The sequence below is a fragment of the Capra hircus genome, chromosome 14, assembly GCF_001704415.2.
Source record: "Capra hircus breed San Clemente chromosome 14, ASM170441v1, whole genome shotgun sequence".
NCBI lineage: Eukaryota > Metazoa > Chordata > Mammalia > Artiodactyla > Bovidae > Capra > Capra hircus.
This window is the reverse complement of record NC_030821.1, coordinates 90,522,863-90,541,824: the sequence shown is the minus strand read 5'-3', so window position 1 is coordinate 90,541,824 and position 18,962 is coordinate 90,522,863. Positions and strand designations below refer to the sequence as shown.

General features: G+C 38.0%; 1 protein-coding gene across 1 annotated transcript in view; it reads right to left on the bottom strand.

Moving 5' to 3' along the window:
- The window catches only part of LOC108637488 (collagen alpha-1(XIX) chain-like), a 51,400-nt gene extending 36,108 nt beyond the window's left edge, over positions 1-15,292 (bottom strand). Inside the window, exons 1-3 of the mRNA XM_018058115.1 lie at positions 15,075-15,292; positions 13,286-13,561; positions 5,892-5,972 (exon numbers count right to left, since the gene is read on the bottom strand). Coding sequence (XP_017913604.1) covers positions 5,892-5,972; positions 13,286-13,561; positions 15,075-15,083 — 366 coding nt within the window. The 5' untranslated portion in view covers positions 15,084-15,292. The remainder of the gene's footprint in view (positions 1-5,891; positions 5,973-13,285; positions 13,562-15,074) is intronic.

The following is an 18,962-nucleotide window of genomic DNA, read 5'->3' as shown; positions in this document are numbered from 1 at the left end:
AAAATGCCAGGTTTGGTGAGAAATTCTAAAGCTATTATATGTGAATTTATGACAAGTACAGCAACATCAAACATTTATAAGAACTGAATTGTTACAGTAAAATGCTTTACACAAAGAACACTGATATATGTGTTCTGGAAACAAATTTAGGAAAAAAGAATGTAATTTGAACTTTTAAAACATTTACTTCAACAAGATGATGATAAAGACATGTAAAAGTAAAAAATAAACTCTTTTATGCTCTAAGGTGGTATATATTTACTCAAAATATGTAAATCTTCCCTGTAACAAAGCAATGACTCTCATCACTTCTCCACTTGGTTCATAACATGTGGGGCCACATGAAGTAAAATTTGGTTTCAAAGCAATGAACTTTTTTCCTATCAAAAAATAAATCCAGATGGAGCATCTGAAGAAGATAAGTGTTTCCTTTCCCCTCAACATCATTTACAAGAGTCCGAATCTGCATTCAAGGTTGTAATTCTGAATCTGCAATTTCATGAATTTACAATTTCATACCTCTGAATTCACAGTTTAGGAGGAAGGCTTCACACATTACTTTATATACTACAAGTTATATATGCCTGGGAAAGTATTGTCAGGATACAAAGTTAAAATATTGTCTGTGGTTATTTATGGCTGTGAGATCACAGTTGATATTTACTTTCTTCTGTGAATGTGGCTATATTTTCCAAATTTTATATAGTAAACATACATTGCTTTTCAAACAAAAAAAATTTGAAAAATGGGTAGCATTCTAATGCTTTTGAGCACAGTAAACACTATAAGAAAATAGCTCCCAGAAAAACTATAATTAGTTTCCTGTCTTTATCACTAGTTCTATCAAATTTACTGTCTTCAGATTTAATGATTAGCTATCTAGTGGTTGACATTAAATTTCTAAGTCTATAATCTAAAAATTACATTAGAATTAAATACACAGGATTATCACTAAAACAGTCCATTTATCTCATATGATTTGATACAGTTTTCCAGCCAAGTCCTGCCCTGTGTCCCATGGGTTCAGTTAAGGTAATCGAGATGCAGTCAAAGCTCACAGTTTTGCTCTGGATAACTGATTCACTACTTTACACTGGGGATTTAAATGACTTTAAAAACATGTCTCAGGCTTCACTATAAAGCTGCCCACACATTTCAAAAAGTGCCAACATGGAACATAAGACATACAAGTAAGGTCCCCTTTCTTCATAAAACCTCTGGTTTTCATTTCAATTAATTAGCCTTCAACATTTTAATAATCTCTCTCATTTATTTTCAACAAATGTTGCTGATTTTCTCTTTCTCTCCTTATTTATTCTTCATTCTCTCTGTCTAGGTCTGTAGTCATGAAACTTGACTGCTTTAGAAAAAGAAAATCTAATTAATAGCAGCAAGGAAATATATTTATAGATTATCCTGAATAATTTCACTTTTGAAATATGCTATAAAATATTAATAACAGAAAGGATGTCTGAGTTAAAATTACAGGACAAAATTAGATTTTTAATCAAGTACATTAAAATTTCTTAAGTTCAAATATTAAAAAAATATATAGTTGATGCCAGAATTATAGCAGATGTACTGAATTAGCTTTCCAAAACGTACATTTCCATTAAATGCAAATGTAGCATGTTCTATTTCCTGTTTAACATGAGCATAATGGACGTGAGTCTGAGTGAACTCCAGGAGTTGGTGATGGACAGGGAGGCCTGGCATGCTGTGATTCATGGGGTAGCAAAGAGTCGGACAGGACTGAGCAACTGCACTGAACTGAATGGTAATGTTGCCCATAAATACTTGTGAGCAGGAAAAGAAGAGGTCTTATATTATTTTTTTCCAAGCTTGGAGATGAATTCATACCTTATTTTCTACTCTTTAAAACTAAATCTTTTTAAAACATGATTTTTTCATGTGTGGGATCATGTCACTGCTTTTAATTATCAAATCATACCGTTGAATGCATTGCCTATTTCCTTAAACAATTTTCTTATAATTCAAGATGGAGTGATTGCTGGTCAAGAATATAATATGTAGGTACATCAAAACATCATTATATGAAAAATCAGAAAGAGAAATTAAGGAATCAATGCCATTCACCACTGCAACTGAAAGAATAAAATATCTAGAAATAAACTTACCTAAGGAGACAAAAGACTTGTATACAGAAAACTATAAGACACTGATGAAAGAAATCAAAGACAACATAAACAGATGGAGAGATATTCCATGTTCCTGGGTAGGAAGACTCAATATTGTGAAAATGACTATACTACCAAATGCAAATCTACAGATTCAATGCAATACCTATCAAATTACCACTGGTATTTTTCATAGAACTAGAACAAAAAAAAATCACAATTCGTATGGAAACACAAAAGACTCCAAATAGCCAAAGCAGTCTTGAGAAAGAAGAATGGAGCTGGAGGAATCAAACTTCCTGACTTCAGGTTATACTACAAAACTACAGTCATCAGGAGAGTATGGTACTGGAACAAAAACAGAAATATAGACCAATGAAACAAGATAGACAACCCAGAGATAAACCCATGCATCTATGGGTACCTTATTTTTGACAAAGGAAGCAGGAATATACAATGGGGCAAAGACAGCCTCTTTAATAAGTGGTGCTGGGAAAACTGGACAGCTACATGAAAAAGAATGAAATTAGATCACCACTTAACACCATATACAAAGATAAACTCAAAATGGATTAGAAGACCTAAATGTAAGACCAGAAATTATTAAACTTATAGAGGATAACATAGGCAGAACACTTGATGACATAAATCAAAGCAAGATCTTCTATGACCCACCTCCTAGAGTAATGAAAATGAAAACAAGTGGGACCTAATTAAACTTTAAAGCTTTTGCACAGCAAAGGAAACTACATACAAGGTGAAAAGACGATCTGCAGAATGGGAGAAAATAATAGCAAATGAAACAACTGATAAAGAATTAATTTCCAAAATATACATGCAGCTCATAAACTCAATACCAGAAAAGCAAACAATCCAATCAAAAAGTGGAAAAGGGACCAAAAGAGACATTTCTCCAAAGAAGACATACACATGGCTAACAAACACATGAAAAGATGTTCAACATCACTCATTATCAGATAAATGCAAATCAAAACTACAATGAGACCTCACACCAGTCAGAATGGCCATCATCAAAAAGTCTACAAACAATAAATGCTGGAGAGGGCGTGGAGAAAAGGGAACACTCTTGCATTGCTGGTGGGAATGTAAACTGATACAGCCACTATGAAAGATGGTACAGAGACTCCTTACAAAACTAGGAATAAAACCACCATATGACCCAGCAATCCCATTCCTTGGCATATACCCTGAGGAAATAAAAACTGAAAAAGATACACATACCCCAGTGTTCACTGCAGCGCTATTTACAATAGCTAGAACATGGAAGCAACCCAGATGTCCATTGACAAACGAATGGATAAAGAAGCTGTGGTACATATATTCAATGGAATACTACTCAGCCATAAAAAGGAACACATTTGGATCTGTTCTAATGAGGTGGATGAAACTAGAGTCTGTTCTAATGAGGTGAACGAAACAGAGAGAAGTAAGTCAGAAAGAGAAACATAAATATTGTATACTGATGCTTTTGGACTGCGGTGTTGGAGAAGACTCTTGAAAGTCCCTTGGACTGCAAGGAGATCCAGCCAGTTCATCCTAAAGGAGATCTGTCCTGGGTGTTCATTGGAAGGAGTGATGTTAAAGCTGAAACTCCAATAATTTGGCCATCTGATGCAAAGAGCTGACTCATTTGTAAAGACCCTGAAGCGGGAAAAGATTGAGGGCAGGAGGAGAAGGGAATGACAGAGGTTGAGATGGCTGGATGGCATCACTGACTCAATGGACATGGGTTTGGGTGGACTTTGGAGGTTGGTGATGGACAGGGAGGCCTGGCGTGCTGCAGCTCATGGGGTTGCAAAGAGTCAGACACAACTGAATGACTGAACTGAACTGATACTGACACGTATATATGGAATCTGAAGAGATGGCACTGATGAATTTATTTTCAGGGCATCAGTGGAGAAACAGGCAGAGAATAGACCTATGGACATGGTGGGAAGAGAGAAGGGGAAGGGGAGATGTATAGAGAAAGTAACAGATGTTTACAAATACGTAAAATGAATAGCAAATGGGAATTGGCTGTGTGACTCGGGGAACTCAAACGGGGCTCTGCAACAGGCTGAAGGGTGGGATGGTGAGGGAGATAGGAGGGAGGTCCAGGAGGGAGGGGACATGGGTATACCTATGGCTGATTCTTCATGATATATGACAGAAAACCACAAAATTCTGTAAAGCAATTATCCTTCAATTAAAATTTTTTTAAAAAAGAAAATGAAGCAATAAAAAAAAATCATTACATTACTTTTCAATCAAGGAAAATTATTAGTTTTAAGAGCTCTCATATAAAAGAAGCATAATTAATTAAAGAAAACTTTTGGAGAATTCACATCTTCAAGATTTAAATGTGTCACTCCAGGAAGTCTAGGTATTTCAAGTCTGTATATTGGCATTCTAAATTATGTTTTCAGATATTTATAGAAAGATATTTGGCTGGCTTTCATTGAAATGAGAGCCATGAACTAGGTTGGAGATACAATTTATTAAACCATGTTACATAAGCAAAATATACAATTTTTAGAGATTTAGCTATGCTTTGAGTCAGTTGGTCACATTATTATTCTACTACCCAAAGTGAGTGATAAAAGTTTAAAACATTTTCAATTATGAAATTATTAATAAAATTTTATTTTCAATGGTTTAAGTGTGGAACTTCTTGGAAATCTGACACAAAGAATAATATTTTCATGTTCTGCTTTTACTTTTTATATGTTCTTTCTGTTAAAGACTTGTTAGAATTAATCCCTTTCAAACCACAGTCAAGAAACAATGTTTTGACCCCTTTTACAAGCAAAGCACTAGGAATCATAAAAGAAGCATACAAAAGTATAATCCTGTCAATGAATTTAAAAGGTAGTTGAATAAACTAAAAACAAATACAAGTATATCTAATGATATAAGGTGCACACGTGGCCATTGCAATTAGAGATACCTCAAGTACTGAATTGAGTACTTTTTGAATGAAAGGTTAGTACAAGAAAGCAACTGTAGAGTTAGGTGGAGGATGTTAAGAATTAGAGGCTAAGAAACTGAATGTATAACTTGTGAACAGACAGTGACCAAAGGCTTGGACAGTGGGATGAGTCAGGGATGAGAGGGCAGGGAATGAGCCTTATTCGTGTTAGCTAGCCTTGTTCCTTAGCACAATGCCCAAAAGATCAATGCTTTCGAATAACAGATGTTCAGTGGAAGAATGTAAATGAATCTACAAAGCGGTGATTTGGAGACTTATTCTGGTTGTACTGGGGATGGGAAAGGCTGATGGCATGAGAGTGTAACAGTCTAGGCATGAAGTAAAGGCAGAAACAGGAGCAGGGGATGATGCACTGGAAAAAAATCTCTCACAAAGTAAAACTCCCCAGAATGGGTGGCAGGCTAGAAGAGAGAAGTGAATAAGAATAACACGACCACAGATGTAAAACCCCATATAACTGGAGAATGATGATCCTTCCATCAGAACATGTCAGAACATAGTTTAGGAATAAAGGCATGGATGGATTCTCTTTTACTCATGTTGGGTCCAAAATAAGGCCATAGCATTCCTGAAGTTTGCGATAAAACACTGGGATTAAAATGGTGGCCAGAAATGATGGGAAGGCCTCAAGAGGGGTCTCTGGCTCAGAACTATTTGCTTAACTGGTTTTAACAGCACACATTCTGGGCTGCTCTACCCGTGACTCTACAGCCCAGGCAACTGGCCTTCTATGGTCTTCACACATCAGAAAATGAACTTACCTTAATGTCTGATATCTCGCAACATGTTTCTTGGGCTATGAAGTTCCAGTTACAGTAGATCTGAAGTTGGTGAAGTTCAATCTATTAAAAAAATAGTAATAAGACATATCATTAATGTTGTTTGAAAATCACATTCGGGCATTTGAGAATGACGTTAACTGGAAAGAAAAAAATAAGTTAATACAAATAAATCACTGGAAGATATTTTGGGTTTTATTTTATTTAGGATTCATGATTTTATGGACCATTTGAGAAACAGTAATGGACCCAGTTTTTGAGACAGATCTATATGTAAAGAAAATCACTTAATAAGAGCAATTGCAACTCTTTGCTCCTTGTTTCAAACCATGAAAAAAGAAGTATTTAATTAGAGACAATGCACTACAATAAAGTATGCTCACAAAGTGAGGAATATTTCAAAGTAAAAAAATTCTGGAGAAAAAGTAAATAAAAGGTATGAGCTCATGATGGAAAAGCCTTTATCTGTAGTTCCAGACCTCCAACTTGAGAGACTAAAACAGATGCTCACTTCCCAATGTAGGGAAAAAATGGTATTTAGTTTTATCTATTTTTCATGGATTCTGTTTAATACCTATGGGTTTTATGTTATGTGGCATACTCCTGACCAAGACTCATAATCTTTTTGCAAAAATAATTGATTCTTCTCTTTGCTCAGCAAATTCACATTTGTTGGCATTTGGAAATTAAAAGTAGTTTCAGGAAAGTGCAATCATTCCTGTAAAGGCAAGGTCAAATAACCACATCAGAGAAAGCAAATGGTACAGACTATTGACAAAATTTCAATATGATAGATGGGCAGAGGCACTGTTTTAAATTAGTCTATGGTTTCAAATTTAATAATTTATTAATAATTAATCATATGATGATTTGACATATAACAAAGGCCATAAACAACCTCTTCCCCCCTTGCCTTCTCTTCCTCCTCCCCATCATTCTCTTTCTCTTTCTCTCCTCTCTTCCCCCTCTTTCTCTGTATCCTAATGTAACAGAGGAAGATTATATACTTCTTTGAGATCATTGTTTTCTACAGTGAGACCCAATGTAATAACATAACAGCTAATTCTATGATAGCAGAAAGCAAATATCTGTGGTTAGCTCTGAATCTCTACCCCAACACCAAAAAAGCAAGAAAGGAGGAAAAAAGCCTTAACTATTCTCTACACTGAAATGAACAGAATCATTTCCGCTCATAAAAAGCATTAAGAATGCCAGACATCTTTCAGCTTCATAAGCAGCTTGAGATTTGCAGCCAATGCAAAATTCTGAGATGAAATGAAAAATGAAACGTAATGATTTCTTCTCTATAACTTTTCCCAAGGTTATTGAAGTAAGCTTTTATTTATAAAGTTTAAACACACTGTCTTACATAGTCTAATGAAACATCAGGCAGTAATATACCCATTATATACAATGAAGAATGAGGAGACTCCCATTAATATTTTCCTTAACTAAAACTAATTTATCATCAACACTTTTGCCTGAATAGTCAATAAATACTGAAATTCTATTATGTATCATCCACTGTTCTAGAGCCTTCACATGAGTTATTTTACTTAACTGAAGATAGATGACCAATTTTTCATGGATTAGAACCTAATAAAGTACCTATGACACTGAAACTACAATCAGACTAGTTTAATTGTGCTTTTTTAATTCATTAGTTATTTTAGAATCTTTCATTGACACAGTGCTTTAGAATAAGAATACACTGACTCGGTCACAAGGAATTCTAAAACATACTTTTTTTTTTAATCAGTTATGTCACCTATTTCTCTACACAAAAGCACATGGGTAGTACACGTGCAATAAAATGCAATCACTAGAAGTTTTTTTTTTATCAATAAACTACATTCTGAATAAACAAAACATTTTCACATTACAACAGATCTTATAAACCACAGAGTTTGTATGGAGACGATAAAAAAAATTAGTTCACTTACAGTTTTAGTAGGATTAACAATCTTTGAAAATTAAAATTTATTTTACTTGTCCAACTTAAATAGTGAATATCTCTTTTAAAAGCTCCATCATTGTGATAATGGCTTAATATTATTCTTGAGTGAACTAAGATTCACTTAAGATTCACTAAGATTCACTTATGGTTTATGAACACTAAACCATAAAACCATTGTAAAACTACAATGTTCACGCTGTGTCTTTTTATCAGGACACACAGAGATATTCTTTAGTCTCAGATTGTTCCCTTAAGTAAGAAGTTAATGAAACATGGGACACAAAACTCAATCTCCAGAGCAGAGGTCTGAGCCAGAAACCACTCTTGCAATAACTTGTTCTCTCTCATTGCAGCCTCTCCCTTAAAGGCTAGGCATTTATATCCTAATCCTAAAGCTCTTTGGTTCCCCAGTTCCCCACTTTGCCCTCACTAGCCATCAGGAGATCAGATTCCACTCAACAGCAGTGTTTCCAGCAAGAGCAACCATCACTCCCTACTACTGTCCTCAGAATTCCCTGAGGATTATTTCCTATCTATCTACACTGCTCCCACTGCTGGAAGTCACGTCTCAGGTTTAGCTGCCGAGACCACTTCCTCCTCTGACTTTGGAGAGACCTTTCTGAAAGGTCTGTCTAGGACTGTTGTCATTCAGTTCAGTTCATTTCAGTTGCTCAGTAATGTCCACCTTGTGGCAACCCCATGTCCCACAGCATGCCAGGCCTCTCTGTGCATCACCAACTCCCAGAGTTTACCCAAACCCATGTCCATTGAGTCGGTGATGCCATCCAACCATCTCACCCTCTGTCATCCCCTTCTCCTCTTGTCCTCAATCTTTCCCAGCATCAGGGTCTTTTCAACTGAGTCAGCTTTTCGCATCATGTGGCCAAAGTATTGGAGTTTCAGCTTCAAGATCACTCCTTCCAATGAACACCCAGGACTGATCTCCTTTAGGATGGACTGGTTGGAACTCCTTGCAGTCAAGAGCCTCTCAAGAGTCTTTCCCAACACCACAGTTCACAAGCATCAATTCTTCGGGGCTCAGCTTTCTTTATAGTCCAACTTTCACATCCATACATGACTACTGGAAAAACCATAGCCTTGACTAGGCAGACTTTTGTTGACAAAGTAATGTCTCTGCTTTTGAATATGCTGTCTAGGTTGGTCATAACTTTGCTTCCAAGGAGTAAGCGTCCTTTAATTTCATGGCTTCAGTCACCATATAAAGTGATTTTAGAGCCCAGAAAAATATATGCAGCCACTATATAAAATATAAAATTGAAATATAAAAATATAAACAGCCGCTGTTTCCCCATCTATTTGCCATGAAGTGATGGGACTGGATACCATGATCTTAGTTTTCTGAATGTTGAGTTTTAAGCCAACTTTTTCACTCTCCTCTTTCACTTTCATCAAAAGGCTCTTTAGTTCTTCTTCACTTTCTACCATAAGGGTGGTGTCATCTGCATATCTGAGGTTATTGATATTTCTCCCGGCAATCTTGATTCCAGCTTGTGCTTCCTCCAGCCTAGCATTTCTCATGATTACTCTGCATATAAGTTAAATAAGCAGGGGGACAATATACAGCCTTGACATACTCCTTTTCCTATTTGGAACCAGTCTGTTGTTCCATGGTCAGTTCTAACTGTTGCTTCCTGACTTGCATACAGATTTCTTAGGAGGCAGGTCAGGTGGTCTGGTATTCCCATCTCTTTCAGAATTTTCCACAGTTTATTGTGATACACAAGTCAAAGTCTTTGGCACAGTCAATAAAGCAGAAATAGATGTTTTTCTGGAACTCTCTTGCTTTTTCCATGATCCAGCAGATGTTGGCAATTTGATCTCTGGTTCCTCTGCCTTTTCTAAAACCAGCTTGAACATCTGGAAGTTGATGGTTCATGTATTGCTGAAGCCTGGCTTGGAGGATTTTGAGCATTATTTTACTAGCATGTGAGATGAGTGAAGTTGTGCAGTAGTTTGAGCATTCTTTGGCATTGCCTTTCTTTGGGATTGGAATGAAAACTGACCTTTTCAAATCCTGTGACCACTGCTGAGTTTTCCAAACTTGCTGACACAATGAGTGCAGCACGTTCACAGCATTATCTTTCAGGATTTGAAATAGCTCAACTGGAATTCCATCACCTCCACTAGCTTTGTTCGTAGTGATACTTCCTAAGGCCCACTTGACCACATTCCAGGATGTCTGGCTCTAGGTGAGTGTGAGTGATCACACCATCGTGATTAACTGGATCATGGAGCTCTTTTTTCTACAGTTCTTCTGTGTATTCTTGCCACCTCTTCTTAATATCTTCTGCTTCTATTAGGTCCATACAATATCTGTCCTTTATTGAGCCTTTCTTTACAGGAAATGTTCCCTTGGTATCTCTAATTTTCTTGAAGAGATATCTAGTCTTTCCCATTCTATTGTTTTCCTCTGTTTCTTTCCATTGATCGCTGAGGAAGGCTTTTTTATCTCTCCTTGCTATTCTTTGGAACTCTGTATTCAAATTGGTATATCTTTCCTTTTTTCCCGTGCTTTTCACTTCCCTTTTTTTCACAGCTATTTGTAAGGCTTCCTTAGACAGCCATTTTGTTTTTTTGCATTTCTTTTTCTTGGGGATGGTCTTGATTCCTGTCTCTTGTACAATGTCATGAATCTCTGTCCGTAGTTCATCAGCCACTCTATCAGATCTAGTCCCTTCAATCTATGTCTCACTTCCACTGTATAGTCATAAGGGATTTGATTTAGGTCATACCTGAATGATCTAGTGGTTTTCCCTACTTTCTTCAATTTGAGTGTGAATTTGGCAATAAGGAGTTCATGATCTGAGCCACAGTCAGCTCCTGCGCTTGTTTTTGCTGACTGTATAGAGCTTCTCCATCTTTGGCTGAAAAGAATATAATCAATCTGATTTCGGTATTGACCATAACAGTCAATTAATACTGTGATTACTATTGGCAGCCACCATTTACTGACATAGACTTATTCCATCTTTACTGATACAGACTTACTTTAAGACCTTTGAGAGAGGAGTGGTAGGCTTTGTTGTTGTTGTTGTTGTTCAGTCTTTTATGCCAGGATTGAACAGCTTGTGTTGTGCTGTGCTGTGCTTAGTTGCTCACTCGTGTCTGACTCCCTGTGAATCCATGCACTACAGCCCGCCAGCTCCTCTGTCCATAGGATTCTCCAGGCAAGAATACTGGAGTGGGTTGCCATGCCCTCCTCCAGGGGATCTTCCCAACCCAGAGACCAAATCCAGGTATCCTGCTTTGCAGGAGAATTCTTTATTATCTGAGCCACCAGGAAAGCCCATTGAGTGTCATGTCAGGCCCTAAATAAATAAATAAATAAATATACAAAGAACTGATCAGTTCAGTTCAGTTCAGTCGCTCAGTCATGTCTGACTCTTTGCAACCCCATGAATCACAGCACGCCAGGCCTCCCTGTCCCTTACCAACTCCCGAAGTTCACTCAGATTCACGTCCATCAAGTCCGTGATGCCATCCAGCCATCTCATCCTCTGTTGTCCCCTTCTCCTCCTGCCCCCAATCCCTCCCAGTATCAGAGTCTTTTCCAATGAGTCAACTCTTCACGTGAGGTGCCGAAGTACTGGAGTTTCAGCTTTAGCATCATTCCTTCCAAAGAAATCCCAGGGTTGATCTCCTTCAGAATGGACTGGTTGGATCTCCTTGCAGTCCAAGGGACTCTCAAGAGTCTTCTCCAACAACACAGTTCAAAAGCATCAATTCTTCAGAGCTCAGCCTTCTTCAAAGTCCAACTCTCACATCCATACATGACCACAGGAAAAATCATAGCCTTGACTAGACGGACCTCAGTCGGCAAAGTAATGTCTCTGCATTTGAATATGCTATCTAGGTTGGTCATAACTTTTCTTCCAAGGAGCAAGCATCTTTTAATTTCATGGCTGCAGTCACCATCTGCAGTGATTTTGGAGCCCCAAAAATAAAGTCTGACACTGTTTCCACTGTTTCCCATCTATTTCCCATGAAGTGATGGGACCAGATGCCATGACCTTCTTTTTCTGAATGTTGAGCTTTAAGCCAACTTTTTCACTCTCCTCTTTCACTTTCATCAAGAGGCTTTTTAGTTCCTCATACTGCACATACTCTATGAAATTTATGGCACATACTCTATGAAATGATAACTAGTGAGTCTACCAATATTATTTTATAACTAAGGATTCTGAGACTTAGAAAAAATAATAGGAACAAGATAAATTACCAGGTCAAAAAAGCTAAGAGGATGAGCTACAATTTAAAACCCAATCTTTCTGATCCTCAAGCAAGCTCACTCTCTCTGATGCCAAAATGTCTTATCTCCAGAACTGGCCTCTGCTCTATCCTATTTTAATAATCATCAGTGAACCCTAGTTAAGACATTCTCACTGGTTTGTTCATTGTCTCTAAGAGAAGACAGTTTAAAAATAATATTTTACTTGAGATATATGCATATGTAATATCTGTCTATATATCTATCTGTCATCTATCTCTAATGCCTTCCACAGAAACTTTTAAAAATAATATGCTAGCCAAACATGTTTGCACAGAATCATACTTTTTAAATAAAACCTAACTGTGAAGTGCTTTGTGTTAACAATTCCTGTTGGTGGTCTGCTCTCAGATTATTTGTATGGGTTTTCCCATCATTCCACCCATAAGAACACACGAAGTCATTAAATTTAGATATACCTCCCCTCCCCTTTTATCCAACAGAACTCTGAAAAACCATTATAAATTAATGAAAAATAGTCTGCAATACAAACACCTATGAATCTGAGGATGAATAAATAGCCTATTGTTCTTGAATGTAAACTTCAGATAATCTGGAACCATTTAACTTCATGTTTTTCCAGTCTTTCTATTCAAAGCATATGAACTTGGATCAAACTTATGTGTATGTATGTGTTAGTCGCTCAGTCATGTTCGACTCTTTGCGACCCCATGGACTGTAGCCTACCAGGCTCCTCTGTCCATGGGATTCTCCAGGCAAGAATACTGGAGAGGGTTGCCATTCCCTTCTTCAGGGGATCTTCCCAACTCAGGGATTGAGTCCAGGTCTCCCGTATGGCAGGCAGATTCTTTACCATCTGAAGTACCTGGGAAGCCCAGGTCAAGCTTAGTTTTGTATAATATTTCCAATTTTTACTAACATTTAATTTCAATAACTTTATTTTAAGGCACTACCTAGTTCATTCAAATTCACAGGCTAGAGAAAAATAAGTGAAAACAAATAGAAAATAATGTATGTGAAAATATGACTGGAAATACATAGCTATGCTTCACACATCTGATAGCAAATTAAGCAGTATTGAGAAAGAAATATCTTATATAGCTATTAAAGGCAAAAAGGTTTTAATAAGACATTTTCTTTAAATTTATAAGTTACTAGTTCACAACTCACATCCACAGGTTTGCCATCTGAAGCTCGGGCAGCAATAACAGTCCTTCCACGGAAGTCCACGGTACCCTTTCTGTCAGTATGCCGACTTGCAACTAAGTTACAGTCCACATAGAGTGAAATGGCCTGGGATTGTATACCAAAGCCAAGTTTATGCCACTGACGATCAAACAAAGAACGGAGTTCTTGATTTTTAAAAATGTAGTTCAACACGTCTCCCTCGGCAGCTTGGAACATCAATTCCACCACCTTCCTTCCACCATCAACTATTACAGAAACCTGCAAAAATGCAAATTATCTTTAAATGTTTGAAATTCAGTTTTAAAAATTATTAGAAATACAAATAAAAACTCAAGTTTCATGTTAGTAGAACTGGGGCACTCAGTAAAATGTTCTAAATGACATTTGTTTCCATCAGATTTCTTAACATAAAAGAACAGTAAACATCCAGCTACAAAAATGATTTAAATATGTGGTATTTGGTGAGTGTAGTATGCTCCTTTTGTAAGAGGATATCTAGGAGTATATATGTGTGTGTGTGTGTGTATATATAAAAAACTCTGTATAAGTAATTCAAGAATTAAATGTTACTAATTTAAAAAGAATAAGAGATGATCACTTCCCTTAGCATGGAAACTGAGATCAACCTCTTTAATCTTTGATGATTTGCATGGTGCAGAGAAAATACATTTTCAGAGTGCATATTCTTCCTGTTCAAGTCATATTTCCATCATAAAATTGTGACTATAATAACAGATATAAAAGATCAGTAAAATGAAAAACATTAAAAAATTTTTTAATTAATTTATTTATTTTGGATGCTAATTACAATATTCTAGTGGGTTTTGCCATACATTGACATGAATCAGCCATGGGTGTACATGCGTTCCCCATCCTGAACCCCCTTCCCTCCTCCCTCCCCACCCCATCCCTCTGGGTCATCCCAGTGCACCAGCCCTGAGCACCGTGTATCATGCATCGAACTTGGAGTGGCAATCTATTTCACATATGGTAATAAAAACATTCTGATGGATATGTACAGAAATAAACACAGATAGATGATGCCTATCAGTAACCATGATGTTTACCTTCACTCCCTGGAGTACCTGCTCCCTTCCTTTCTGACCAACCTCTCTCACAAGTGTTCCTAGATCCCTGCTCCCTTCGTGGCCCATCTGGGGGCGTTGTCTCTTCCACATGCCCACAGTTCTCACCCAACTCCAAACTGTCCTCAGCCACCGCTACCCTGCGATCGTGCTCCAATGTGGCATCCCCAGACCTTAGGCTCCCTGAGAACAGGAATCATGCTTTGCCAATTTCTTATTTTGTCACTAACTAGCATCTAGCATGTGTTCAATTATTTTCTATTGATGGAATCAATATTTATTTCTCATTCCCTAATTCATTAAGGATGTCAGATGAAACAATTAACAGCTTTTAAATATATAATAAGAGATATCAGAAATGATAGGAGATGAAGTGGTTAGTGAGATGCACGTGGTGTCAATGAAGCAGTTGTAAAGAAAGGGCAGTCAGTTTGAGTGTCTTCAGACAAAACAGGAATCCAGAAAAAAAACGAAAAAAAAACCCTCTAATCTTGTCTCTCCCACCAGGCTAGCCAATTATGTATCTCAGTGAGACACCACCCACCACCCCGAACTCTAAGAATACTTGTATTTCCTGTGGATGATTCCTCTAAAAGAATACTCCGATATGAGGTCTGCTCCCAAATTTATTTCCACAGTTTCAAGAGAGAACACTCATCAGCATACTTCTCTGGTTCCGCACTTACCTGTGGCATGTTACGCTGGTTTAAAACCTGCCACAGGAACCACCGTTCCTTCTTTGCGTTCCTTCGCACCCGAAACACGGCAGCTATGGCGAACTCCTCAGGAAGGCCTGTGGGAAATATCTTACTGTGGGAGGAAAACAAAGAACCATTGTGTGGAAACTGAAGGAGGCAAGGACAGAATATCTCAGTATGAAGGTTTCTACAACTCAATAACTCAGCTGTATTTTCTCAATGAATTTTTAACTCATTACAGTTATCTACCTAATGAATACGGAAACAGTCACCCCTGCAGTTACCTATGGAATTTTTATCCTGTTCTGTCTCTTTTTATAAATTTCCTGATAAAGTGTTGCTAAAGCTTGAGGTATGTAAAAGTGGGCAACTTTCAGACTATTGTACTGTGGGGTGATATTCCTTTACTCAACAAGATATTCCCATAGAATCTTGGAATTCACTGCAGTCTTGCAGACAGTAGACACTTATAAAGAAAATAAATAATACCTCGGTTTTATCAGTAGAGAGAAGTACAGGGGATTTTAAAGAGCACTATTAACAATTACATGTATATTATTCCAAAGAAGTTTTACCACATTAAACTCTTGCAAAATAAATTCCTAATTCTGACTTTCTAGGTATCAATTTAAGACTGAAACTAAATATCATAAAGGCATTTTAGTTCATTTTTTTATTCTTACAGGAAATAAAATTTCACAAATTCTTCCTAGGTAGCAGAGAGAAGCCTAAAGACAGTCTAAGTATACTTTTACCTCAATCTTGTTTCAAAATACTGGTCTCACTGGATCCGTGAAGAAACTTTGCGGAAAAAATTCACAGTGAACACACGTCATATTTAGATTTTCATTGGAAAACGGAGAAACACATTCCTTCATGCTGACTTTTAAACTTATCCACATTGTATATAAAAACTTTGCAAGGCAGGAATCTTGCTTTTTTTGTTGTTGTTGTTTGTGATTTTATTTTATTTTTTTTTTTAAATTTTTTTATTTTTTTTTAAAAAATCATGAGTAGCAGATACAAATTCTCTTGAGGCTTACACAGTCAGAGGTTGTTTATATAGATAAAATATCATATATTGAGATAGTAACTACTAACTGGGACTTCCCTGGTGGCTCAGATGGTAAAGAATGTGTCTTCAGTGCAGGACACCTAGGTTCAATCCTTGAATCAGGAAGATTCCCTGGAGAAGGGAATGTCAACCCACTCCAGTATTCTTGCCTGGAGAATTCCGTGGACAGAAGATCCTGGCGGGCTACAGTCCATGGGGTTGCAAAGAGTCAGACACTGGGAATATCACACCAAGCTCCACTGAAACTGACAACCAAACTTATGGAGAATTCTGAAACTTTGGTTTTACACTTTGTGTTAGAGACAAAGTCACATGTAGTAAGGAAATCAGGAAAAAATATGAAAAAGCTATGCTGGCCTAAAATTCTTACTTGGTTAAATACACGTACATGCATATTATGCATATACGTATATGTTCATACATGTACACAAGCATACCTCAGGAATATTGCAGGTTTAGTTCCAGATTACTGGAATGAAGTAAGTATCACAGTAAAGTGAGTCATACAAATTTTCTGGTTGCCTAGTGTATGTAAAAGTTGTATTTACAAAATACTGTATTATATCTGGCATTATATCTAAAAATGTACATAAAATGTTATTGCTAAGAAAAAATGCTAGCCATCATCTGACAACACACATATGTCACAAACCTTCAATATGGAAAAAAAGAAAAATCAGCAATATCTATGAAGACAGGAAGGTGAAACACAATAAAAGGAGGTTGGTCTGTATATAGACAGACACAGATATAAACTCTAGTTTAACCTTCTTCACTAATCTGCTTACCCCCAGCCTGGAGGATATCTGGCTCTCTTGTCTGGCTGGATGATGAATGAGGAAGTAACCCAGAATCTCATTTTCATCACACACGTGTGCACGTGCACAAGCACACACACACATACACACACACCCTTTCCAGCATCCACAGAGGCTCTCTGATTCCTCCCTGGGCTGAGCCTCTCCCGGTGCCTGGGGAAGCACCCTGGCCTATGTGCCAACAGCGCCCACCTAGCAGTTTCCTCCTCTCTGTGCTTGTGACTCCACTGCTTCCTGTCTTCCAAGAATGTATCATCTCTTTCTCTGTTGCTTCATCACCCATTCTACAGCCATTTTTGTACTTTAGGTCTTCAAACTCCATTTATGTCTCCCACCTCTCCCTCACCAATACCCCTCTTATCCTGGTTTACAAATATATGCATATCTTCATCCTCTTCCCTGCTGTAAAACAGACAAAGCTCTCTCCATCCTCACTACAGCATTATATTAAGATTACCTGTATATATCCATCAAACCTCTTAAATGAGTACTGGGAACACCTACACTGTCATAGGCCTCAGTTGTCAGCCGTCCTGCAATCTGGAAGCATCGCTCTCTGCTCTCATGAGGATACTCAGCCCACTCCTTTCCACAATGACCATCATGTGATATAGCCTTACCAAATCAGCAGGTTGCTTTTTTTTCAGCCAAATCAAAGGACTCTCCTCAGTGGACCAGCAAGTGGCAGCGACCTTCTGAGGCGAGCTCCAGAGGAGCTGGGAGCTGCCGCATCCACCAATGGCAAAGACAGACCAACCTGTTCATTCAACTGCCATACGACCCAGCAATCCCACTGCTGGTCATACATAATGAGGAAACCAGAATTGAAAGAGACACATGTACCCCCAGTGTTCATCATAGCACTGTTTACAATAGCCAGGACATGGGAGCAACCTAGATGTCCATTGTCAGACGAATGGATAAGAAAGCTGTGATACATATACACAATGGAATATTACTCAGCTATTAAAAAGAATGCATTTGAATCAGTTCTAATGAGGTGGATGAAACTGGAGCCAATTATACAGAGTGAAGTAAGTCAGAAAGAGAAACACTGATACAATGTATTAACACATATATATGGAATTCATAAAGATGGTAATGATGACCCTATATGCGAGACAGCAAAAGAGACATAGATATAAAGAACAGACTTTTGGATTCTGTGGGAGAAGGCGATGGTGGGATGATTTGAGAGAATAGCATTGAAACGTGAGGTAGATCACCAGTCCAAGTTCAATGCGTGAGACAGGGTGCTCACGGTTAGTGCACTGAGATGACCCTGAGGGATGGGATAGGGAAGGAGGTGGGAGGGGGGTTCAGGATGGGGGACACATGTACACCCATGGCTGATTCAAGTCAATGTATGGCAAAAACCACCACAATATTGTAAAGTAATTAGCCTCCAGTTCAGTTCAATTCAGTTCAGTCGCTCAGTCGTGTCCGACTCTTTGCGACTCCATGAATCACAGCACGCCAGGCCTCCCTGTCCATCACCATCTCCCAGAGTTCACTCAGACTCACATCCATCGAGCCCATGATGCCATCCAGCCATCTCATCCTCGGTCGTCCCCTTCTCCTCCTGCCCCCAATCCCTCCCAGCATCACAGTCTTTTCCAATGAGTCAACTCTTTGCATGAGGTGGCCAAAGTATTGGAGCTTCAGCTTTAGCATCATTCCTTCCAAAAAATCCCAGGGTTGATCTCCTTCAGAATGGAGTGGTTGGATCTCCTTGCAGTCCAAGGGACTCTCAAGAGTCTTCTCCAACACCACAGTTCAAATGCATCAATTCTTCAGCACTCAGCCTTCTTCACAGTCCAACTCTCACATCCATACATGACCACAGGGAAAACCATAGCCTTGACTCAGTTCAGTTCAATTGCTCAGTCGTGTCCAACTCTTTGTGACCCCATGAATCGCAGCACGCCAGGCCTCCCTGTTCATCACTATCTCCTGGAGTTCGCTCAGACTCATGTCCATCGA